General features: G+C 47.0%; 2 protein-coding genes across 4 annotated transcripts in view; both read right to left on the reverse strand.

The window, feature by feature from the left end:
- LOC106576170 (cadherin-like and PC-esterase domain-containing protein 1) overlaps window positions 1-16,242 on the reverse strand; it is an 81,511-nt gene extending 65,269 nt beyond the window's left edge. Inside the window, exons 1-2 of the mRNA XM_014153135.2 lie at window positions 14,965-16,242; window positions 3,609-3,786 (exon numbers count right to left, since the gene is read on the reverse strand). Coding sequence (XP_014008610.2) covers window positions 3,609-3,786; window positions 14,965-15,261 — 475 coding nt within the window. The 5' untranslated portion in view covers window positions 15,262-16,242. The remainder of the gene's footprint in view (window positions 1-3,608; window positions 3,787-14,964) is intronic.
- Window positions 16,243-17,072: 830 nt separating this feature from the next.
- On the reverse strand, window positions 17,073-22,437 carry LOC106576172 (inhibitor of growth protein 3). 3 transcript variants are annotated; one of them, XM_014153137.2, is made up of 11 exons: window positions 22,280-22,436; window positions 22,064-22,135; window positions 21,130-21,230; window positions 20,693-20,758; window positions 20,169-20,265; window positions 19,821-19,892; window positions 19,375-19,658; window positions 18,881-19,089; window positions 18,297-18,489; window positions 18,168-18,206; window positions 17,073-18,032 (listed from the first exon to the last, which is right to left on the reverse strand). In XM_014153137.2, exons 1-11 carry the CDS (start codon window positions 22,305-22,307, stop codon window positions 17,916-17,918), a joined length of 1,278 nt encoding a protein of 425 aa, XP_014008612.1. In that variant the 5' UTR covers window positions 22,308-22,436; the 3' UTR covers window positions 17,073-17,915. The 3 variants fall into 3 exon arrangements, 2 of the variants coding, with proteins under 2 accessions (XP_014008612.1, XP_045555746.1); XM_045699790.1 differs by lacking the exons at window positions 22,064-22,135; window positions 22,280-22,436 and having other exon boundaries at window positions 20,604-20,758; window positions 21,130-21,236; XR_006760124.1 differs by lacking the exons at window positions 17,073-18,032; window positions 18,168-18,206; window positions 18,297-18,489; window positions 18,881-19,089 and having other exon boundaries at window positions 19,564-19,658; window positions 20,604-20,758; window positions 22,280-22,437.
- Between the last annotated feature and the right edge of the window lie 695 nt (window positions 22,438-23,132).

Raw genomic sequence — 23,132 nt, forward strand, 5'->3', positions numbered from 1 at the left:
GACTGACAGGGGGCTCTGGGTGAGGCTGGTGCTGACTCACCTGAGATGTCAAAGGAGTGCTCTGCCTGCCTTCTGGACTCCTAGGTGAGCTTCTCCAGCACCGGTCCACAGTGTGCCCTCTGCGACCACAGGAGGTGCAGGAGCGGACTCCCCCTCCAGTCTTCCTGGCTGCAGCCCCCCCTATCTCCATAGGCGTGGGAGCAGGAGGGCTGGAAGGTGGAATGAGCAGGGCCCGGTTCGGACGCCCGCGGGCGGCCAGCAGATTGTCCAGTCGAATGGACAGGTCAATCAGCTGGTCCAGGGTGATGGTCGTGTCCCGACAGGCTAACTCCCGGCGGACATCCTCCCTCAGACTACACCGGTAGTGATCTATAAGGGCCCTCTCATTCCACCCCGCTCCCGCGGCCAGGGTCCGGAACTCTAGAGCAAAGTCCTGCGCTCCTCGTCTCCTGTCTCAGGTGAAATAGCCGCTCACCCGCCGCTTTCCCCTCCGGGGGATGATCGAACACTGCCCGGAAACGGCGGGTGAACTCCGGGTAGTTGTCCCTGGCTGAGTCCGGACTGTCCCACACGGCGTTGGCCCATACCAGGGCTCTACCCGTGAGACACGAGACGAGGACGCTGACACTCTCCTCCCCCGAGGGAGGGGGACGAACGGTCGCCAGGTATAACTCCAACTGGAGGAGGAAGCCCTTACACCCAGCGGCCGTCCCATCGTACTCCCTGGGGGGGGGCCGAGTTTCACCCCACTGGTACTGGGTGCTATGGGTGCTGGTTGGGGCGCAGGCTGTTGAACCGCCGCATTAGTGGGTCCGAGAGCGCTTCGGTCCCAACTCTCCATGCGCGCCAACACCTGTTCCATGGCGGTGCCCAGACGGTGGAGCAGGGTGGAGTGTTGGGCAACTCTTTCCTCCATGGACGGGGCTGGCGCTGAAGCTCCTGCTGACTCCATTAGATGGGTGCGTAATTCTGTCAAGGGTGGCTCAAGGAAGCAGGAGAGGCTGAGTCAAGCGCAGGAGACAGAAAATCTGTGAACACACTTTTAATAAGTATTCACAAAGTCCAAACACGGTAGGGCAGGGCGCAATAAAAACACACGCTCCAAAACCCCCAGCTGAATACTAAGCAGGGACACAGCCCACAAAACCTCAGCGGTAAACAAAAAACACAAGCAGAGGGAAAACACTCGCTCCTCTAACTAACACAGTCCTAACATAGAACAATTACGCACAAAACACAAACCTACCTAGCTAGACTAAATACCATTTACATTTACATTTACGTCATTTAGCAGACGCTCTTATCCAGAGCGACTTACAAATTGGTGCATTCACCTTATGATATCCGATTTATTCACCTTATATTCAGCCCAAGGGCACAACGGCCACTTTGGCCACAAGGGATACATTTTCTGCCTAACAAGGGGGCATCGACAGCCATGGCCGCCGATGCCGACAGGGAATTCAAGCCCTGACACACAAGCACGCACAGTCTGCTGGGAAGTGTGCTGGGAGACTGAAAAGGCCCTCAGAGAAAACAACAACAGTAACAGTAAAAGCCAATCTCTGTCTGTCTGTTTGGGTTGGTTTGAGTAAACAGGAAATGATTGGCTCCCTCTAATCTGATGCATTCAACCCAATAAGAGACTAACACAATTAGGGCTCATCAAATTAAAGATCTGGACTCTTTCTTCCAGGAACCCTACCCTTTCATTCCAGTACGCTCCAGTTTTTAGGCCCTGATGTAGATCAGACAAATCCATTATATGGGAGACTGGGCTGGAATTTTCTGTCACACACGTAGCCTACCTTGGCAATGACACAGGCAGTGTCCCAATATTGTTAAATTGCCCCATTCCTTGTCTCCTTCATAAGCAAAGGCCACCCCTGCCAATGACACAGGCATATCCCAATACTCTTAAACATTCCCCATTCCTTGTCTCCTCTTTCCATCATAAATACGCACACGTGCAAGGACTGAATATGACGCTTTTATAGGACACTTTTAGGTCACAGTCCTAAAGACATTTACCAGGCCCATGCTATTCAGTTTCTGGGCTGGTAAAGTCATTAAGGGTGTTGCTGTTTACCTAACGACCTGCTGGGTTCTTTGATCAGGATGACCAGGGCCCCAGTGTGGTCTACAGGCTGACCTGTCAATCGTCACACTGATGGGGTGAGTGACAGCTGGGCGTTCTGACTCACAGAGCCTGACCCCTGGGACCTGGCGATACTCTCCTCTGGATAGTAAACTCCAGGAGACACACACACACAGGGACATAACACACATACTTAGTGGCACATGCACACACACAAACACGAATGTGTGTACACGTACACACACACACACACACACACACACACACACACACACACACACACACACACACACACACACACACACACACACACACACACACACACACACACACACACACAGCTAATCCTTGGGACTATCCTTACTAGTAGAGCAGTGATTTATGACCCTGAATGACAAGGGTAGTTTAAACATCTGGTCTCCTATGAGTGTCCCTCTCTATCGCTCTCTCCCCCTCTACCTTCCAGTTGAACTATCCAAATGGCACTTCTGTGCTGAGCTCCAAGGATTTTCCAGTAGCGTCCTTCACTGGGTCACTGGAATACCATTCTCCTTTTCCTACTCCATAAACACACACACAGAGGGAGAGATTACAGAAAAAGTCCTGAAATAAGGCAAGAAGGAAATCTTGCCTTATTCCTCACAGTCTTTTTCTGCAATAAATCAACCTTATTTTGGCTGACTGGGATGGGTGTGTATAGTCGAAGGCGGTGTCGGCAGAAGGGAGGATAGTGAGCCCTACAAACAGCTCCACCCTCCAGGACAGTAAACCCAGCAGGGGGTGCAGACCAGGCCCTACAGACCAGGCTTTATAGCTGTTAACCCTTTAACCTCTTCCCACCCACCTGCCTGGCCAGAGCAGCAGGCCTCTCTCACACACACACCTCTGTTAACCCTGCTCTAATGCCTGTCTGTACGTCATCAGTGGCTGGAATACGGCCGTGTGCGTGTGTGTGTATGCGCACAGGTCACTTGCCTGGGGACAAATAGCTAGTGAACGAAGCCATTGTGTGTATACTTCCTTCTCCTACTTTACGAGAGGAAGTACATGTACATGGAATAAGTGAATAATTGTTTGTGTATGTGTGCAGGCACAGACTGTACCATATAGTATACTTAAGGTATTTATCTATTTATCTATCAGCTTCTACCTCTCTGGGACCCTTTCCACCCATTCCTTGCCTCTCATCCCTCTCCACGATCCCTCCCTCGGTCTCTTCTTCTCTCCACCCATCCTTGCTTCCCCCCTCCTTCCGTCTTAACTGTAAAACCTGCTCACTTCTCTTTATCTTACCCTAATGGAGAGCATCCTGCCTCTCTCTTTATCCTCCTTCCCCTCTTTCCTCCCTCTCCTCCCTACTTTCTTTCACCTTCTCTCCCACCACTCTCGCTCACTGCTGTCTTTTCTCAGTGTTAGCTGATGCTGTTGAAAAACCTTTCCCTTCAACCTCCATCTCTCTGTCCTTCTCTCCTTCTCTCCCTCCCTCCCTCCCTCCCTCCCTCCATCTCACCGTTGTCATGTCTCAGGGCAGTGTTGGTCTCAGCGTATCGGGACAGGCTGACCTCGTAGCCTCGCTGCTCCAGGATCCGCTGGAACAGTTGGACCTCCGTATCCGCGGCTACGTGCTGACCCGTCAACACCACGGCTTGTGTGACCTGCCCAGCCCGGTTCTGATTGGACCCCTTGACCTGAGGAAGAGGAGGGAAAGATGGATGTCAATATCAACACATAGAGAGGTCACTCCAACCACCAACAGCATTGCTGTATATTTATAAGCGATACAAACAAAGACTGTACAGACAGTCCATGAAGCCAAGACTGATCATTTCCTGGCAATTCATATGGAACTTTTTCTAATTTCAATCCTATTTGTATTACCGGCACTTAAACAATGCCACCATAAATGATTGAAACGGGCATCAAAACAGTGAACAGCACTAGGTAGTAGAGCCTGAGCCAAACAAGCTTAAACCCTTAGCGAGCGAGAGAGAAACCAGTTGTGAAGGGTTAGGCTGACAGAGACACATGAAAGCTCTGTAGCTGCTCAGCTCGCTCTGTTTACACAACTCTGGGCTGGATACGCTGGATAAGGATAGCAGCAGGATCAAACTGTCATGGCTGGGGCAGGGGTGAAGGTAGGGAGGGGAGATGGAGAAAAAGTTAATCTCCTTTAGTAAGGAGAGGGAGGGCAGTTTTCACTATATCATTTCTGAAGTAGAGGGACTTTTCTTTCAGAACTGTTCGCCCCTCCCTCTCCGTTGCCTGCTCATTCATTTGTCTCTCTATCAGTCAATTCCTCTCTCTTATCCCTTTCTCCTTTTCCTTTGAATCTCTCTCTCCAGTCTTTCTATCACTCTTGCTCTCCATTTGTCCCCCCTGGTCTCTCTCTCTTCTCCCTTTAAATCACTCTCTCCAGTCTCTCTCTCTCTATACCATTCCTGTCCAGTCTCTCTATTTTCTCTCTTTCATTCCTCTCGTTCTTCCGAGGCCTGTGGTGGCGTGGCCTGTAAACGTTTCCATCTGGGAGCTGCAGGACACATCAGAGAGAATGTCACAAGACCCTCATAACTACAACCAGTCTCTCTCTCCCTTCGCATCCCCCTCCAAACAGCTCCACAGAATCCTCTCCACCCTCCAATACACCCCCACCCACAGCCCCCTCCTCTCTCTCCCCTCCCCTCCCATCCCCTTCCAACCAGCTCCACAGAATCCTTTCCACCCTCCAATACACCCCCACCCACAGCGCCCTCCTCTCTCTCCCCTCCAACCAGCTCAACAGAATCCTCTCCACCCTCCAATACACTCGCTCCCTCCTCCATCCTCTCTTCCCCCAGATACTAATCTCAAACATGCAATTATTCCACAGTGCTCATCCTGCTGCCTCCCTGCCTGCCAATCCGCCATGGCCCAGTTCAGACACAAACATTATTATTTCATTAGGAGATTCCCCAAATTGTTAGCCTAGGCCTAGAACTCTTTTTGTCCTCTTCAATTTTTCTTCCTCTCCCTCGCTCTCTTTCTCCCTGAGTAATAACAAATACACTCCACCACCCCTTCCTCCTCCTCTCTTCTTCCTCCTCCTCTCTTCTTCCTCCAGCAAGGAAGGAGCGAGTTTACAGTTGGCCCATAACACAGAGTGAAATATTAGAATAATATTACTTTAATAAGCGGGGAATCGAATCAAGGTGTTTATACAACAGAGGCAATCCTCTGAGCAGCGCACCTTCAATATAATCTGCAGCCGAGAGGGACTCATATTAAACACACTCATAAACTGTTTATTTGGCAGAGTGAGAACCACTGCTGGGGAAATTATGTTTCTATTGATTATACTGTTTTGGTATACACAGCACACAGCCATGAGCTCAGGTTCACCGAGGAAATTGCTTCCACTTTTTCATTTGGTAACTGATTTGATGAGGGAAGAAGTTTTTAATCAATAATGCATAATGACTCTTTGCACGTACTGAAATAGTGTTGTGAATACAGACGATTGATGATGTATTAAAAGTGTAGTTTTCCAATGGTTAACAAACTATTTACTAATGGTTTATAATGAATTTACAAGCAGCCCTTAAAATGAAGGGTTCCTCATGTTTTCTAAAATGACCTAATCTGCCAGTGCTGACATCACCAATGAGAAAAAACCTGACCCCGCCCCTCATCCCCATGACGACCCTGTGACAGACAGTGGAGCCCCTCTAGCTGTCAGAGGGGCAGTATGATTCAGTGTACAGTAGCTAGTATGTGTTGAATCCCAGTATCCCACATTTTGTCATATATTAATAGACCTGCTATCTTTAACAGTCCTGGCTGACTGGGCCCGACCTATGATCCTTCCCAACAGGTCACGCTCTCTGGTCCTTCTAGTGGTTAAAGCGTTAGGCCAGTAACCGAAAGGTAAAAATCTGTTGTTCTGCCCCTGAGCAAGGCAGTTAACCCACTGTTCCCCGGGGGCCGACGACGTGGATGTCGATTAAGGCGGCCCCCCACACCTCTCTGATTCAGAGGGGTTGGGTTAAATGCGGAAGACACATTTCAGTTGAAGGCATTCAGTTGTACAACTGACTAGGTATCCCCCTTTCCTTTTCCCTTCCACCCCATGGCAACCCCCAGGCCATAGCCGTAGGGGTGCTGAGGGTGCTGCAGCACCCCCTGAAAAATCTGAATTAAAACATTTGGCACCAAAATGTACAGCAACCCCTCCCTCAAACTACTTCCAGTGGCTATCCCCCTGGCAACCGCTCTGATGCTAGCAGACATACGGTTATGGGGAACATCGTCACCTTAACCCCTCGCTCCAGTCCAGATGATAAAGACCCATACATACAGTACGCGAACACACTACCTAACCAATCGTGACGCTTCACTTCACTTGACCCCAGACCGCTAGACATCCTCCCCCAAATGCATTACTCAATACAGTTGATTGGCTTGAATATGACGTACAGCCAGGTTATGCTACACATTCTCTGCCACCACTGCTGAAATATGAACGCAACAGAGTGATGCGATGTCACAGCAGTGTTTGTGGAAGGTCACATGTGAACTGGGTGGCGCTCTGCTCTGGGTTGGTTTCCAGACATTTTAACCCCAACCTTCCACTACAATAGTAACTACACTGACACTGTTAGTCAATATGGGGAAAGACAGCTTTCAATGGACTGAGAGTACTACAATATTTATGAGTGACTCACGTGATCTCAGCAGCCCATACAAATCAAAGCGTTTCCATACGACTGTGAAAAGTCAACCCACATAAATCTCCCCTGGGTTCACTTCACATACCACATCCAGTGTGGGATAGTTAGCCCTCTAAGGTGGGTCTGTTAACCGTGCGCTATAATGACCGTGTTTCCCTCCATCCGTGGAGAGACGGAGGAATACAGAGGGTTAATGGGCCTTGCACTTGTTTAGAAGGAAAATAAATGTGTGAAAGTTTAGCTGTCTGGGGAGAGGGAGGAGAGAGAGAGGAAGAGAGGAAGAGAGGGAGAGATGGGGAATTATGGGACAGGAGGGCGAGCCAAAAGGAGAAAGGCCTGTTTGTGTGAGACCTGAAGGGGAGTCTGGAGAGGCCGAGGCTGGCTGTATAAGCCCTGGTTCTGGCCCTGTCTATGTGTTGGTATTCATCTGGGACTGGAAGGCCTGTTTGGTCATGCACTACCATGCTGCTTCTCTGCTTGGTTACTGGTGAAGGATCTGCCAAATAGGCTTTTCTTCTGTTCTCTACTTCTCTCTTTTATTCTCACAGTCATTCTCTCCCTGCCTCCATTTCTCATCCCTCACTCTTTTCTTCCTCCACTCCCTCTGACCCTCTATCAAAATATCCATCTGAGCCCTTCATTGCCCCGTCTTTCTGGCTCTCTTCCCCACTCTTTCCTTCCATCCCTAACCTTCTCTCTCGGTGACAGGATGTGGCTTAGTCTTACCACTGGCTCCATGGGTAGAGTTCAGTGTGTCTGAGAGGCCCAGGGTTATAAATACTCCCATCTCAGCCATGCACACAGAGACAGACAGAGAAACAGATATACCACCCACTGGCAATATATAGACACCCCTTCCATGACTCATATCACCCAGTCACATCCAAGTCCAAACACCGATATGCAGGGGTCTGCAAAATGCATATCCCCCATCCCATATAAGTCACATTCAATACATTGAGTAAGACATCTTGTTCTAAGTTGAGAGCAGTCAAAACAAATCCGAAAGTCATCATTCAATCACAACAAATGCAAATTTTACATAAACAAATAAGTAGTTAAAACATAACCGAAAGCTACATGCATAATGAATCAATGTACCCATTTTAAATATGTATCCAGAGGCAACTTGAGCATACTTCCTTATAACCGCATAACCTTACAAACAATACATCCTATTCTATACTCACAGTTTAAATACCTAACCGACAAGGCATTAACCCATATCAAATATAAACATAGACCTACACATTGGCTGGCTACTAAACATCCATTCCAAAGAGTGGTGAAGCATACAGGGATCAGACATTTACAATACAGACCTTGGACAAGAACTATGGGTACACATTGGGGACATACTGTACATGCTCTTAAAACTGCCCTACTGTACTGTAAAGTAATACACACATCAGGCAGCTGGGGCGAGCTGTCAAATATAATCTCCAGACTTCCAAGTATTTGTCTCCATCCTTCCTCAGTACAGTAATATGGTGCAGGTGTCTCCATCCTTCCTCGGTACAGTAATATGGTGCAGGTGTCTCCATCCTTCCTCAGTACAGTAATATGGTGCAGGTGTCTCCATCCTTCCTCAGTACAGTAATATGGTGCAGGTGTCTCCATCCTTCCTCAGTACAGTAATATGGTGCAGGTGTCTCCATCCTTCCTCAGTACAGTAATATGGTGCAGGTGTCTCCATCCTTCCTCAGTACAGTAATATGGTGCAGGTGTCTCCATCCTTCCTCAGTACAGTAATATGGTGCAGGTGTCTCCATCCTTCCTCAGTACAGTAATATGGTGCAGGTGTCTCCATCCTTCCTCAGTACAGTAATATGGTGCAGGTGACTCCTAGCCTTCTATCAGTATCATCAACTGAGGAGTTTCCTTCATATGCTACCACTTCTATTGCTGCTAGCAGTCCATTCAATTTAGATTAGTGATCATTTAGAAAAGGTACCAAGTAGAGGACTAATTAACAGTATTGGGACATAGCCATTAGAGAACACCAGGGGAGGCTCCTCAGAGGAGGAAGGGAATGACCATCCTCTTCAGTGAACTTCATAAAGATAAAAATTGTAAAACATTTTTTTAAAGTATAATTTATTTTAGATAAAACTATACAAAATATAATCACATGTCACCAAATAATTGATTAAAACACTATTTTGTAATGGTCTTCAGTAGCCTCAACATCACTCTGTAGGGTAGCACCATGGTGTAGCCGGAGGACAGCTAGCTTCCGTCCTCCTCTGGGTACTTTGACTTCAAACCAAAACCTCGGAGGCTCATGGTTCTCACCCCCTTCCATAAACTTACACAATAATTATGACAACTTCCGGAGGACCTCCTACAACCTATCAGAGATCTTGCAGCATGAACTGACATGTTGTTCACCCAATCAAAGGATCAGAGAATGAATCTAGTACTGAAAGCAAAAGCTACAGCTAGCTAGCACTGCAGTGCATAAAATATGGTGAGTCATATACTCAAAGAGAGAGAAAGACAATAGTTGAACAGTTTCAAACAAATACATTTCTTCCAAAATGAAGGAGAAGCGAGAGAGAAATTGAGAGATATTGTCATTTTTTTCACTTTCAGTTTCACTTACTTAGCTAGCAAATATAGTTTAGCCTACTCAAACACCCTGCTCAAACAGAGGTATGCTATGTTAGCTAGCTGGCTATGACTATCCAACACAACACTGGAACAGTTCCAAGTCAAGGTAAGTTTTTTAAAACTAATTTATTGCAACAGACGCCGGCCGGTGTAAGTGCTAAACTACTTACTGACTGTACTCTAACGTTACTGCATGATTGCAGCGGGTTTACTAACGCATTAGTTCTATTAGCTATGTTGACTATGACGTTACTTTAGCTAATATGGTGACAATGATGTAGGATGTGTGTAGCCGTTATGATATGGTTTGGCTTGGAAACTTTTTTTGCCTGGTCACATACAGCTGATGTGTTGTGCATTGAAGTCCACAAGCGAAAGGACAAGGTGAGAGGAAGAGAGTGCATAGATGTGAGAAGGAATACAACGTGGCTGCTATGAAAGTGAACTGTGTTTACATGTGATCAGGGGTATATTCATTCCGTCAATTCTGTTGAAAAACATTTCTTAAACGGAAGCAAACGAACCAAATGGGGATAAACATACCTGAATGTCCAATTGAAACTCTCATTTGCAACTGTTGGACTAATGATTACACCCTAGATCAGCAAGATGCAGGCAAGAGTTTGCAAGGCGGTACTGAATGTATCACCTCAATTTTCTCTTGACCTGTGTGCACATATGTTGTAAACTTTCATTCATAGGCTCTCTCATGATGGGTATAGGGAAAGTTCTAGTGTGATGTAGTAGCCTAAACCTATTGCTGTTACATTGAACTAGGTGAATGGAATATGAATGAAAGTCATCCAATATGTTGTAATAGAAATATGGCCATGCTCATGAAAAAAAGAAATTGTCCTCCCTCATCTTAAATGATACTGACCCCCACTGGAGTACGTACACACATGGACAGACATCCATCCAAGCACCCTAACTGACTCCCTGACCCTACCATCCCAGCACCCTAACTGACTCCCTGACCCTACCATCCCAGCACCCTAACTGACTCCCTGAACCTACCATCCCAGCACCCTAACTGACTCCCTGAACCTACCATCCCAGCACCCTAACTGACTCCCTGAACCTACCATCCCAGCACCCTAACTGACTCCCTGACTCCCTGATCCTACCATCCCAGCACCCTAACTGACTCCCTGACCCTACCATCCCAGCACCCTAACTGACTCCCTGACCCTACCATCCCAGCGCCCTAACTGACTCCCTGACTCCCTGACCCTACCATCCCAGCACCCTAACTGACTCCCTGAACCTACCATCCCAGCACCCTAACTGACTCCCTGACTCCCTGATCCTACCATCCCAGCACCCTAACTGACTCCCTGACCCTACCATCCCAGCACCCTAACTGACTCCCTGAACCTACCATCCCAGCACCCTAACTGACTCCCTGACCCTACCACCCCAGCACCCTAACTGACTCCCTGATCCTACCACCCCAGCACCCTAACTGACTCCCTGACCCTACCATCCCAGCACCCTAACTGACTCCCTGATCCTACCACCCCAGCACCCTAACTGACTCCCTGACCCTACCATCCCAGCACCCTAACTGACTCCCTGATCCTACCATCCCAGCACCCTAACTGACTCCCTGACCCTACCATCCCAGCGCCCTAACTGACTCCCTGAACCTACCACCCCAGCACCCTAACTGACTCCCTGACCCTACCATCCCAGCACCCTAACTGACTCCCTGACTCCCTGACCCTACCATCCCAGCACCCTAACTGACTCCCTGACCCTACCACCCCAGCACCCTAACTGACTCCCTGATCCTACCACCCCAGCACCCTAACTGACTCCCTGACCCTACCATCCCAGCACCCTAACTGACTCCCTGATCCTACCACCCCAGCACCCTAACTGACTCCCTGACCCTACCATCCCAGCACCCTAACTGACTCCCTGATCCTACCATCCCAGCACCCTAACTGACTCCCTGACCCTACCACCCCAGCGCCCTAACTGACTCCCTGAACCTACCATCCCAGCACCCTAACTGACTCCCTGAACCTACCATCCCAGCACCCTAACTGACTCCCTGACCCTACCACCCCAGCACCCTAACTGACTCCCTGACCCTACCATCCCAGCGCCCTAACTGACTCCCTGAACCTACCTCCACAGCACCCTAACTGACTCCCTGACCCTACCATCCCAGCGCCCTAACTGACTCCCTGAACCTACCACCCCAGCACCCTAACTGACTCCCTGACCCTACCATCCCAGCACCCTAACTGACTCCCTGACCCTACCATCCCAGCGCCCTAACTGACTCCCTGACCCTACCATCCCAGCGCCCTAACTGACTCCCTGACCCTACCATCCCAGCGCCCTAACTGACTCCCTGAACCTACCTCCACAGCACCCTAACTGACTCCCTGATCCTACCACCCCAGCACCCTAACTGACTCCCTGACCCTAACACCCCAGCACCCTAACTGACTCCCTGACCCTACCACCCCAGCACCCTAACTGACTCCCTGAACCTACCATCCAAGCACCCTAACTGACTCCCTGACCCTACCATCCAAGCACCCTAACTGACTCCCTGACCCTACCACCCCAGCACCCTAACTGACTCCCTGACCCTACCATCCCAGCACCCTAACTGACTCCCTGATCCTACCACCCCAGCACCCTAACTGACTCCCTGACCCTACCATCCCAGCACCCTAACTGACTCCCTGATCCTACCACCCCAGCACCCTAACTGACTCCCTGATCCTACCACCCCAGCACCCTAACTGACTCCCTGATCCTACCACCCCAGCACCCTAACTGACTCCCTGATCCTACCATCCCAGCACCCTAACTGACTCCCTGATCCTACCATCCCAGCACCCTAACTGACTCCCTGACCCTACCACCCCAGCACCCTAACTGACTCCCTGATCCTACCATCCCAGCACCCTAACTGACTCCCTGATCCTACCACCCCAGCACCCTAACTGACTCCCTGATCCTACCACCCCAGCACCCTAACTGACTCCCTGATCCTACCACCCCAGCACCCTAACTGACTCCCTGAACCTACCATCCCAGCACCCTAACTGACTCCCTGATCCTACCATCCCAGCACCCTAACTGACTCCCTGATCCTACCATCCCAGCACCCTAACTGACTCCCTGATCGTACCTGTGACCTTCTCCAAGCTTAGAGAGTCTGGTTAGTGCCAGTGGTCAAATGCTGGAACCTCCTCCCATACACACTTTCAGCCAATCAGTGTCAAAGCAGCAAACAAGCATCCAGATCTTTCTGGCAGGGGTTCCACTCTGAACACCACCAAACGTGCTCCACAAATATGTGGTGAGTTTCAATGCCGCTCTGATGGGAGCACCAGTGCCATTGAATCATAGTGTGTATGTGTGTGCGAGTGAGGCTGCGTTCCATGGCTTTCTGATCCCTGATTCTGCTGTGTTCCTGCGTCTTGCCCTGGGACTGAATGGGGCTGTCAGGGTCTGGAAGAGACTCAAAGGGGATAAAGCGCTGAAGGATCACATTCCGTAACTCTGATCTAACACTTCCTACTGGCCTACAGCTGGAGCACTCCCCCTGCTAGCACCCCAGGAAAGCCTGGGACAGCCATACACAGGTGCTGACTACAGGTGCTGACTGCATACACACGCACATGGACACACACTCACACACACGCATTGTAAACCTATAACACAAACACCCTTGCCAAAATGCCCCATCCCTAACAACTTTCCAGCAATTCCAATCACCATCCCGCCCCATACAGACACAAATACAGAACACCCCATACACACAGTGTGAAGCTAGTCATTATGACATGCCACAGAGGGTAACAGGAACAAGCACTACAGTGACAGGGCTTTTGTAATGATGGCTCTAGACATGTCAACAATCAAACCCCCCCCAGTCACACTCAATGTCAACTATGACAGAGTCCTTTGAGTATTATGAGAGGAGAAATAAGGGCAATGTAATGGTTCAGACATCAAACTTCTGATTCACAATACGTCCAACATTCAGAACTGTTAGGGCTGTTTCTAGAACTCGGAGTTTCACTCAACAGCTAAACTGAGGCAGTGTGTCTGTGGTGGATAACAAATTTGGCTGTGACAGCTCGCTTTCTCCCTGTCAACCACATAGTCAACAAGTCCAACAGACTGCCTCTCTCTCTCTGTCTCCCTCTCTAGCTCACTCTATATCTCTCTCAACACTATCCCTCCTTCTCCCCCCCTCCTTGTTTATTTATTCTTTCCCTTCCTCTCAAAGGGGCCAAGACAACCTGAGAGAAGGAAAAGTATGACCTAATAGAACAACTGCTCCAGGAACAATTTCAAAATTGAACCCATAATGGTAAATGTTAGAAGTGGATAAGTAGAGCTGATCTAGAATCAGTTGTTAGAGGTAGATGGTAACCAGAGAGCTGTGTGGTGACCTGAGGTACTAGCAGCTGATCTGTGATGTATGGCAGTGGTCAATCTTGTCTGAATACAACACACACTTCCTGAAAGACTGAAAAGCAAACACAGTAACAGTGGGATTACCAGAAAATACTCTCACAATTACAGAGCAGTCTGTCATCCAATTGTGTTACCCACATGTATCTATGACACACACACAAACACACACATATGCACAAACACACACTGATAGTCTTTGTCACACACTCATACACATGCTCTAGCTAGCCCATACAATGTCAAGCAGGGCTATAATGGTCAAGGCATAGGCCACATTTGAGGCAGTTGGGTAATAAATACATTTAAATCCCCCATGTTTGGTTTACCTCAGATTATGTCAGCTGTCATTTTATGGATGCATGAGAGCTGTCAAATAATGGCTTATCCAACTTGATTAATGACAGAACTTTTACGCTATATCAGGGAACACTTTCAGACAACGGATCACTTAAAATAACCCGGGAAATTGATATGCAACCTTGTTTTTCTAAAGGTTCATACAGGTGTCAATCATCTATGTGGAGCGAAGAGCTCGCATTAAATAAAGCCGCACCCGGGAAACTTCTAGAGCACTTATCCAGCTGACCAATGGGCATTGAGCCTCGAGCTCCTAGCACGCTCATCTAAATACCTCAACACTAATATCCATAGCAAAAAAAAAAAAAACGGTTCACTATTCTTAAGTAGTTTACGATACTTGTTAGTTAAATAGGTTGACAACTAAATTAAAATAGGCTCAACCTGTTAGTTATATAGGCTAAGCCAAGGAGTCAGCATCCAAGAATGTTGTTGTCAGGCTTGAAGCGAAGCTTGTTGCTCATTAAAGTTAATGAAACTCAGACGGTGTTTTGAGCCGAAAGACAAAACACAGGCTGCATAGAGAGGCATACAACCATTGCATGCAACTAACACAGCACTGTTTAAAGAAAGCCTACACCCATGTGTGTTGATGATGAAATGGCCTTTCCCATTGTGGGATGGAACAAGGCTTATCCTTGAATCTCCAATATTCAAGGTTCCTCACAAGTGCAGGTAGGCTACCTAAAGTACAGGACAAAAATTGGACAAGTGCAATTCTATCATAAGCCCACTTACATATCTGTCCCTCTCCAAAGCCTCCAGGGTAGAAATAAGCCTCGCAGGGTCCTGCAGAAGTTCATCAAATACTTCCAACGCTTCAGTCATCGTTGACTTGTTGCGTTCATCAGCCGCGGGTGGGTCGCCTTTGAACCGACTCCGTGCCACCATCAGGGTCTGGTAGAAAAGACACACAGCGACCCCTAAGAGCAATAACCGTCCAGAGCAATACCTGCGGCGGAGCGTCCAGAGCCCCCGAAGAAACATTACCGCTTCACTCCCAACTTTGCTGGCTGAAGAATAAAGGCATACCATGAGGGAAGATGTTTAGCTTATTTCTTCTCCGCGTCCCACTCAGACCTCACACCACTCTGGCCGCTCTCCCGGCCGGATAGAAGGAAAACAGAGCAGCGGGGCTATCTGTAGAAACACGCACTTCAGGAATACATAAAGACCTGGAACATTGTCTTTCAAATATGACCTGGTTGGTATTTCAGAGGGCGGTCCACGGTGTCCAAGAATCGTCACTATGGCAAACTCGAGTGTTGATTTGTGAGCTGGCACAAACAAACAAACAAAACCTTTTCCCCAACGTTGTTATTCCGTTATTCCTGAGAATGAAGTTAGATCAAAGTGAGCCACAGTCCAACTTTCACATCCTAGAACACTATGGAGTTCCGAGAGAGCAGGGGAAAGTTTTCCTTCTCCCTTCATTTGGGGAAGAGTGCCCCTCAGATGATTAAAAACATTCTCGAAAAGCAGAACATCATGACTGTGGCTAGATCAGACTCTGCTACTGCGCGCTGTCAGAAAACTGCCATTCCCATCCACAACCAAAGGCAGGACGCATGAAAGCATCCCGTCAGACACAGATAGAGCCAAACTGAATTTAGAAAAATGAAGAAGTTCACCAAGACTTCAGATCCTGAAATAGGTTACAGACTACAAAGAGGGTTTCCACTATATCCGAGCGCTGGCCGCGCACCGGGGGGCGACAACACCTGGTTTGGGTTAGGCTACTCTAAGAGAAAAAAGTCAACAGTAGCCGAACTTCCTTTCCGTGTGGACGGCTGGATTACAGTCTCACACACAGGGCTACTACTTCCCAAAATTAAAACTCCCTCGGGTAAAGAAAAAAAATAAGTGGAGTTTATACCATAGATCCGTTTCAACTGGATAGTTTAGGAGTTATTGTAAAGTAACGGTTTTGAAATTCCACGATGTACTTGGAGCGGTCTAAATGCGCACACATGCCTCCTCGGTCGGGGTCGAGGTATGCTCCCCCTCATTCCAAATTGTGGTAAAAGACAGGGCTCACTCTTTGCTATTTGTGGCACACACACCAGTCCTCCCTTGGCTCATTATTTAGAGAAAGGAGTTGGAGCACTGCTTTGTTTCAGTCAGATGTGGTGAGAGAGGCTATTGAAAAGGTTCCCTTTCAGAGCAAGGGCTGAAAACATTCTCCCTTTATTTGGTGAAGTTGTAAGATCTCCAAGACACCCCAGGTTCCTTCTAAAAAATATAGCTATTATGACAGTTTTGTATATAACAAAAAAAAGTGTAGACAATCAATAACCAAATTTGGTACCCCCAAATCCCCTTGTGTGTGAGGGTTGCAACACTGCTGGTTTTCATTACTATCCTCGAATCAGGGAATGATTTAGACCTGGGACACCATGCAGGTGAGCTGACTCATGGTAAATCAGTGGCATTCAGTAATACATTTCCTGTCAAATAAAGAAAAACAGCAGTACCCCCACACATTGACTCGGTACTGGTACCCCCTGTATATAGCCTCGTTATTGTTGCTCTTTAAAAAAAAATATGTATTTAGTTCATTTAGTAAATATTTTTCTTCAATCTGCATTGTTGGTTAAGGGCTTGCATTTCACAGTAAGGTTGTATTCGGCACATGCAACAATTTTTTTGTAAATTTTGCAACAATATAACATTTGTGTCGGTACAACACTTATAAAGCAATCAGTCCACATTGTAAGCCTGCTGTGAATCAAAACATTGGTGATTCAACAGCCATCTACATTTTGATTGTGTAGTCAAATACAATGGATACCTAGGGTTTGACCGAGAGGCCACCGTTGACAGACGAAGCCAGGAAACACGTGAAATACCAAAAGAACTTGATCACTTTATTGGATTTGTTTTCTTCTATATCTCTGGAAACTTTTACACACCATCTCAGTACAGAATGACTAGACACATACACACGCACATACAGAAACATTTACTCAGACATACACGCTTCAGTTATGACTGATCTTACACTGTACATTTTGAACTCTTCAGCTTTACAGGACTCAATGGTGGAGGGTCAGTCATATTCATCCATACTTTACCTGAAATGACCACCATCCCAATCATCCCCCTCATATTTTCAAAGTCATAGTTGCATTTCATCAATTTGTTTTAGAATTCAAATTAAAACTTGTAGAGCGTTGGGTTTTGCAGTCCAATAAACACCCCTGGACTACATTTCTGAGTATCTGTGTAATTTTACTGTAATGAGCACTTCTTGTTGCAGCCGTGTTTGGAAGCAAGGGGGGGGGGGGGGGGTGTGGCCCTTCCTGTCACAAGAGGAAAGGCGAGGAATGTCTGATTAATGGGGGAGAGAAGGGGTGCGCCGAGGCTCAACATTCAGGAGGGGGACAATGGACACCCAACCAGGGGGTGCGGTTTCAGGAAGTCTTGGTTCCTTGTTTGATTTTCCAGTCAGGTGTCTCATCCAAATATTCACACAGGATTGACCCTGCAATAACAACCTTTGACCCCACTGTTTTGACCCCTGAGAGGTCACACAGACAGACAGGTGAATAAGAATACTGTGTGTGTGGCCACAACAGGTACACACACTTGTTTGGGAGGAACTACAGTTGATATAGCATTGACAGTTGGTTTTGCGGGGTAGGGGTGTGGAATGGGATGGGTCCTGGATGAGGAGCAGGTGGGGTGTCTTATTTGTGCCTGCTGCCTCTCCTCTTCATGGCGGCAGTACACTGGGGGCAGTACCACTTCCCCTTGGGGGCTTCTGTTAGGCCCACGCAGCCGTAGTGGAACCACTCGATGGGGCACTGCACAGACACACACAGGGCACTCAGGTTAGCTCTCATACCTCATCTCTCATTTGACAAAGTCCTATGTGAAAGTAATGTGGTAACAGCTGTAGAACATGAGAAAAGCACTCCCAAATGGAAATGGGTACTTACATCTTGATTATCACAGCCCACCATTTCTCCATAAGACACCTTTAACAAGAGAGAAGCCATTTTAGTTAACCTGTCAGCTGTAGGTGTGTGCTGTCCAGTGTGAGAGAGTGTCTCTGGATGTGTGTGTACCTGGTTGCAAATGCAGTAGCGGGGCTCGTTGGGGTCGTAGGTCCAGTCCACCTGGTTGTTGGTCTCAGACTCTGGGAGGGCCGAGGCCTGCTGGGCCAGCTCCTGGGCCAGGGCTGAAGAGGAGGAGCACGACGACAGGGACGAAGAAGACGAGGAGGACGACGACTGGTGGTTGGAAGACTTGGTGTTGCCTCTGTGGAGGGGGAGAAAAGACAGGAACAGTTTAGACTAGATCTCCATTTTTCATCTTCATTTATTTATTCATGCTGTGGGGGTGGAGTTGGAAAGCATGGCTGGCATAATGTGGCGTGACACCATGGGACTGGACACTGAAATGATGTCGCGTGATTTGGCATGACATCTGTTCATCCGATGTGGGGTGATGCCGGGTGGATTGACATGGTTTAATAAGGCATGAAATTATGTGATATCACTGGAGAAGACCACCAGCTAGAGCTTGTCTGAGCGTACGGGGGCTGTGTGTGTGCGTGTAAGTTGTGTGTGCATATAAGTTGTGTGTGTGTGCATATAAGTTGTGTGTGTGTGCATATAAGTTGTGTGTGTGCATATAAGCTGCGTCGTACTTGGTCTTGCGTCCGCCGCGGGAGTCGGAGGCGATGGCCGAGCCGGCTGGGGTGAGGGTCTGGGTGAGGGTGTTGGCCAGGGCGGAGGTGGAGTAGGCCCCCGTGGTATCCCGGGAGGTCAGGGAGAACTCTCTCCCCAGCTGGAAGTCATTGTTCTTAATGGCCTCGTAGCTGGCCTTCAGACTGCTAGTCCTCCTGCCCTCCTTCATCTGACATGGAGAGGGGAGGGGAAGGAGGGCACAGAGAGGGAAAGAAGATGGGAAAGGCAGGTAGAGAGAGACACACATAGCCATGAACAGGGTTAGTTACAGTCATAGGACACACATCAGTTACACATTCAAGGACATTTGTCCTAATCAGATAAGATCATCCTCAGAACAGACAGTCTGGGTCAAGATACTGATACCGATCCCCATGAGTGCAGCACACATCTGAATAAATCATAGGGCCGTGGAGTTAGGTGTGTGTGCAAAAGAGAGAATGTGTGTTTATACCTGTGCGGTGGCCTGTACAGCCTGCGCTGCAGCCATGGTGATGGCCCCTGCCCCAGCCCCGGGCCCAGCAGGCAGAGAGCCGAGGTTGTAGGAGGCCAGGGGCTGAGATGAGTTCACACTGTACACGTTGTTTGAGGCTGACGTCGTGCTGTTGGTGCGACAGCCCGGTGTGTTCTCCTTGGAGGCGTCTGACGTGAGTGTGGAGAGCAGGGCTTCAGATTTGAACTTCTTCTCTGGGACGTGCTCTGTAGTGTGGTGGCTCGGCTGCGTGGTGTACTTCCTCTCTGTCACACACAAACACAACGTGAATTACTACCTTCATGACCTCGCATAGGAAAGCAGCAAATCATCTATACAAACAAAGCTCCTTAGTCAATATACATTTTTCTTCCGACATGCAACAACTCCCCAAAAAAGTTGGCTAAACAGCCAAGACTTGTACTTACTCTCCACGGTGGTGTGTGAGTGGACGTGGTGGTTGTTGGCGGGCTGAGAAGGGCTGTCCATCTCTAGGGATCCTGACAGAGGAGAGAGAATGTTAGAGCTGGCTCTCAGTGACAACACTAACAGACAACAGTTGACTTAACAGGGTCATTTTTAAGTCAATACTGCCCCCTAGCAGGGCTGAAATATCCCGATGGGAAGATTGATACCATCGCAACTGAAACAAGACTAGAAAAATGCAGCCTGTCAGCCCAACATTCTGACAGGGCCAAGAGAGTTAAGATGAAGGGGATGGGGCTTCTGTGGTGTTGTGATAGACAGTGTTGGTGTTGTGATAGACAGAGACTCACGTCTCTCCAGGATCTCGGTGATGCCAGCGTTGTCAGCCTCCAGCTCCATCTTGAACTTAGCCAGCTCCTGGTCCAGCTTCCTCAGGTGACGGTCCACCTGCAAAACACACCCCATTATATACCATACTGTTCATACCCCACAATATAGATGTTGAACAGACCCCCCCCCAAGATTTTACACATTGAATATTCACTATGAAATAGATCAATATCAAAAGATAGAAATGGCAATATCTAAATAAACATTAAAAACACTTGAAGACTGATATTTTAGTGACTTCCAAATGATTCACATTGTTTGACTGCCACCTAGTGGCACAGACCGCACAGTCCTGAACAGAACATTTTATATTTTAGTGGTGACATGCACCCACAAATCATCTTGAAAAAGGCCACCAGCGATAAAGATTCTCCTCTAACTCCCCTTGTCCCTACCTTTTCATAGAAGTGGTTTCTCATGACCCATTAGACAAACCAGACATCGTTAGACAGAGCTCCGTCTTGGCATTCAAATTCCAACTCACCAGATCATAAATCTGATTGGCCAGCTGTACTTTCTCATCTGCATCCTCCAATGCTTTATAATAATCCTGAAACAGAGAAAAAGCAGTCAGAGGCTGACACCATCTAAAAAAAAATAACCATTTGGTGAACCAACACTGGCACTTGTTTTATTCTTCTTACTAGCTCTGACTTTGCTGATAGCTACTTTGAGGAAAAAAGTACTTACTATGACTGTGATATATGTTGTCCCACCTAGCTATGTTAAGATGAACGCCCTAATTTTAAGTAGCTCTGGTTAAGAGTGTCTGTTAAATGACTAAAATGTAAATGACAAAACACAAAGAATCACCACAAAAAGTGTTGTAGTACAGCTTATCGTAAAACATTTATGGGATTAAAAGAACAAAACTGTCTTTTGGAAAAGGGAAATATACATCTACTGAGACTTATTTGGCACCTTTTTGATGACTCCCATCTGCTCTTCCCTCCACTCTGGCTTGTTCTTCTTTGCATTGACAAAGAACTCATTCACCCTCTGCTCCAACTGGTCCATGGCATCTACAGCAAATGGGACAGGTGTGTCTGAGGCACTAATCATATGGGTATAACTCTGTATACGGAAGAATTCATATCGATTTGTACTTCAATGCTGACCAGAAGGGCTAATATTACATGCGGTGTCTGTGGACCAGAATGTTTGTGATTAAAACTACCAGTGAACCGAACCACCTCTAATACATCAGTGGTTCCCAACCCTTTTCCATTACTGTACCCCCAAATTAATTTTACTCTGCCCGGAACACACGCTCATGTGCATTATACCAGTTGGCCTATGGTCTCATTAGTCTTCTCAAATACACCCTATGGAAAGTACCCCCCTAAATTTATATTGGTGCATGTTCTAGTTAGCAAAACTGTTAGCGTATATGTAGCTAGTTATAGTCACATGAAAGAAAAGAAAAAACTTTAAATGTGATGTGTACGCTCCGAATCCATGTTTACATTCATTTTTCAACTTCTGTGCATGCACACATGATCAGCAAACGTTAGTTGGACCTCTATATGGAAAACAAATATAACATGATTTTATGTTGTAATTTCTATAACCCTAGCTAGAATCATACAAACCCATTAACGTTAACTTTCTCAGGTTACTGAAAGTTGTTGCAATGTTATACTAGCCAAGTTCGCAACCGCTAACTGTGTTAGCTATACAAATAAAAACACTGTATTTAACACATTTTTATTTGGCCACTAATTAGTGTTAAGAGTTCGACTCTTTTTATCTACATGAGCCCAAAAAGTGAGAAACTGAGAATGGTGTGTTTTTCAACTTGAAAAATGCTCGCCGGTGAAATGTTTGTAGACTGTCACGCTGTAACAGTGCATACTCTGAACTTGCAGGTCCATCTCTCTCATTTCCGTAAACCTGTCGCGGAGATCCATGGGTAGCTGCTCGATCACTGCCAGCGAGAAGAAAAGGCGAATATAGGTGTTAGCATGGCTAGGCTAACAGTCCGGGCGCGCTTCGGCTAAAATGATGCACATTTACGACAGTAAATACACAAATAATACCACCCAGGCGTAAAATAAACGTAAATACTCACTCTCGAGGTAATCCTCTAAATACAGCATCTTGGCAAATTAGATATTTTAGGCGTTAATGAAAATAATTTGCGTCTTTCAATATGGCGCCGCTAGCTGCTGTGTCCCGAAGAAAAAATACCACTGACAAACTGAGGTCAGAGGACCTGACGTCAGTAGCGACGTGGAATGTGATTGGCCAGATATGGAGTTGAGTGCTAAACTTCAAAAGTTCGTTAGTTTCTGTAGTTCATAGACATATCAATTTCAAACATTGACCGAAATAACATAATTAAGCTTTTCCAACGAGGTAAATGCATTTTAATCATCAAACTTCAATGCAAATGCGCTATTTTAATTTTAAATGAATACTTGATTAAAAGGAAATATCTTATTTGTTCAATGCAGGTGAGCACAATTAATATAGTGTAGAGTAGGCCTACACACACATTGAATTGAGATATTATTTAACTATAACAAACACATTCAACTATAAGTAACACACCTAGAAAATAAAATAACACCCCCATTTGAATAGTCGAACAGATTGTCAGTCCATTATAGGCCTGATATACAGTGCCTTCAGAAAGTATTCACACCCCTTGACTTTTTCCACATTTTGTTGTGTTACAAAGTGGGGTTAAAATGGATTAAATTGTAATTTTTGTCAACAATCTACACAAAAGATTATATAATGTCAAAGTGAAAGAAAAATTCTAACATTTGTACAAAAAAAAAGAAGATTAAATAAAACACTAAAATACAGTATCTTGATTAGATAATTATTCAGTCCCCTGAGTCAATACATGTTAGAATCACCTTTGGCGGTGATTACAGCTGAGTCTTTCTGGGTAGTGTATCTTTGTTGTGACTGGG

Source organism: Salmo salar, chromosome ssa17, assembly GCF_905237065.1.
Source record: "Salmo salar chromosome ssa17, Ssal_v3.1, whole genome shotgun sequence".
Lineage (NCBI taxonomy): Eukaryota > Metazoa > Chordata > Actinopteri > Salmoniformes > Salmonidae > Salmo > Salmo salar.

What these genes read in the sequence shown, in the direction of transcription:
- LOC106576172 (XM_014153137.2), bottom strand. Translation starts at nt 22,307, where the DNA reads ATGCTGTATTTAGAGGATTACCTCGAGA. An exon ending in TTTAGAGGATTACCTCGAGA is followed by an intron (nt 22,136 to 22,279) that starts GTGAGTATTTAC and finishes TCTCGCTGGCAG; the next exon opens with TGATCGAGCAGCTACCCATG. An exon ending in GCTACTGCATTTGCAACCAG is followed by an intron (nt 18,207 to 18,296) that starts GTACACACACAT and finishes CTCTTGTTAAAG; the next exon opens with GTGTCTTATGGAGAAATGGT.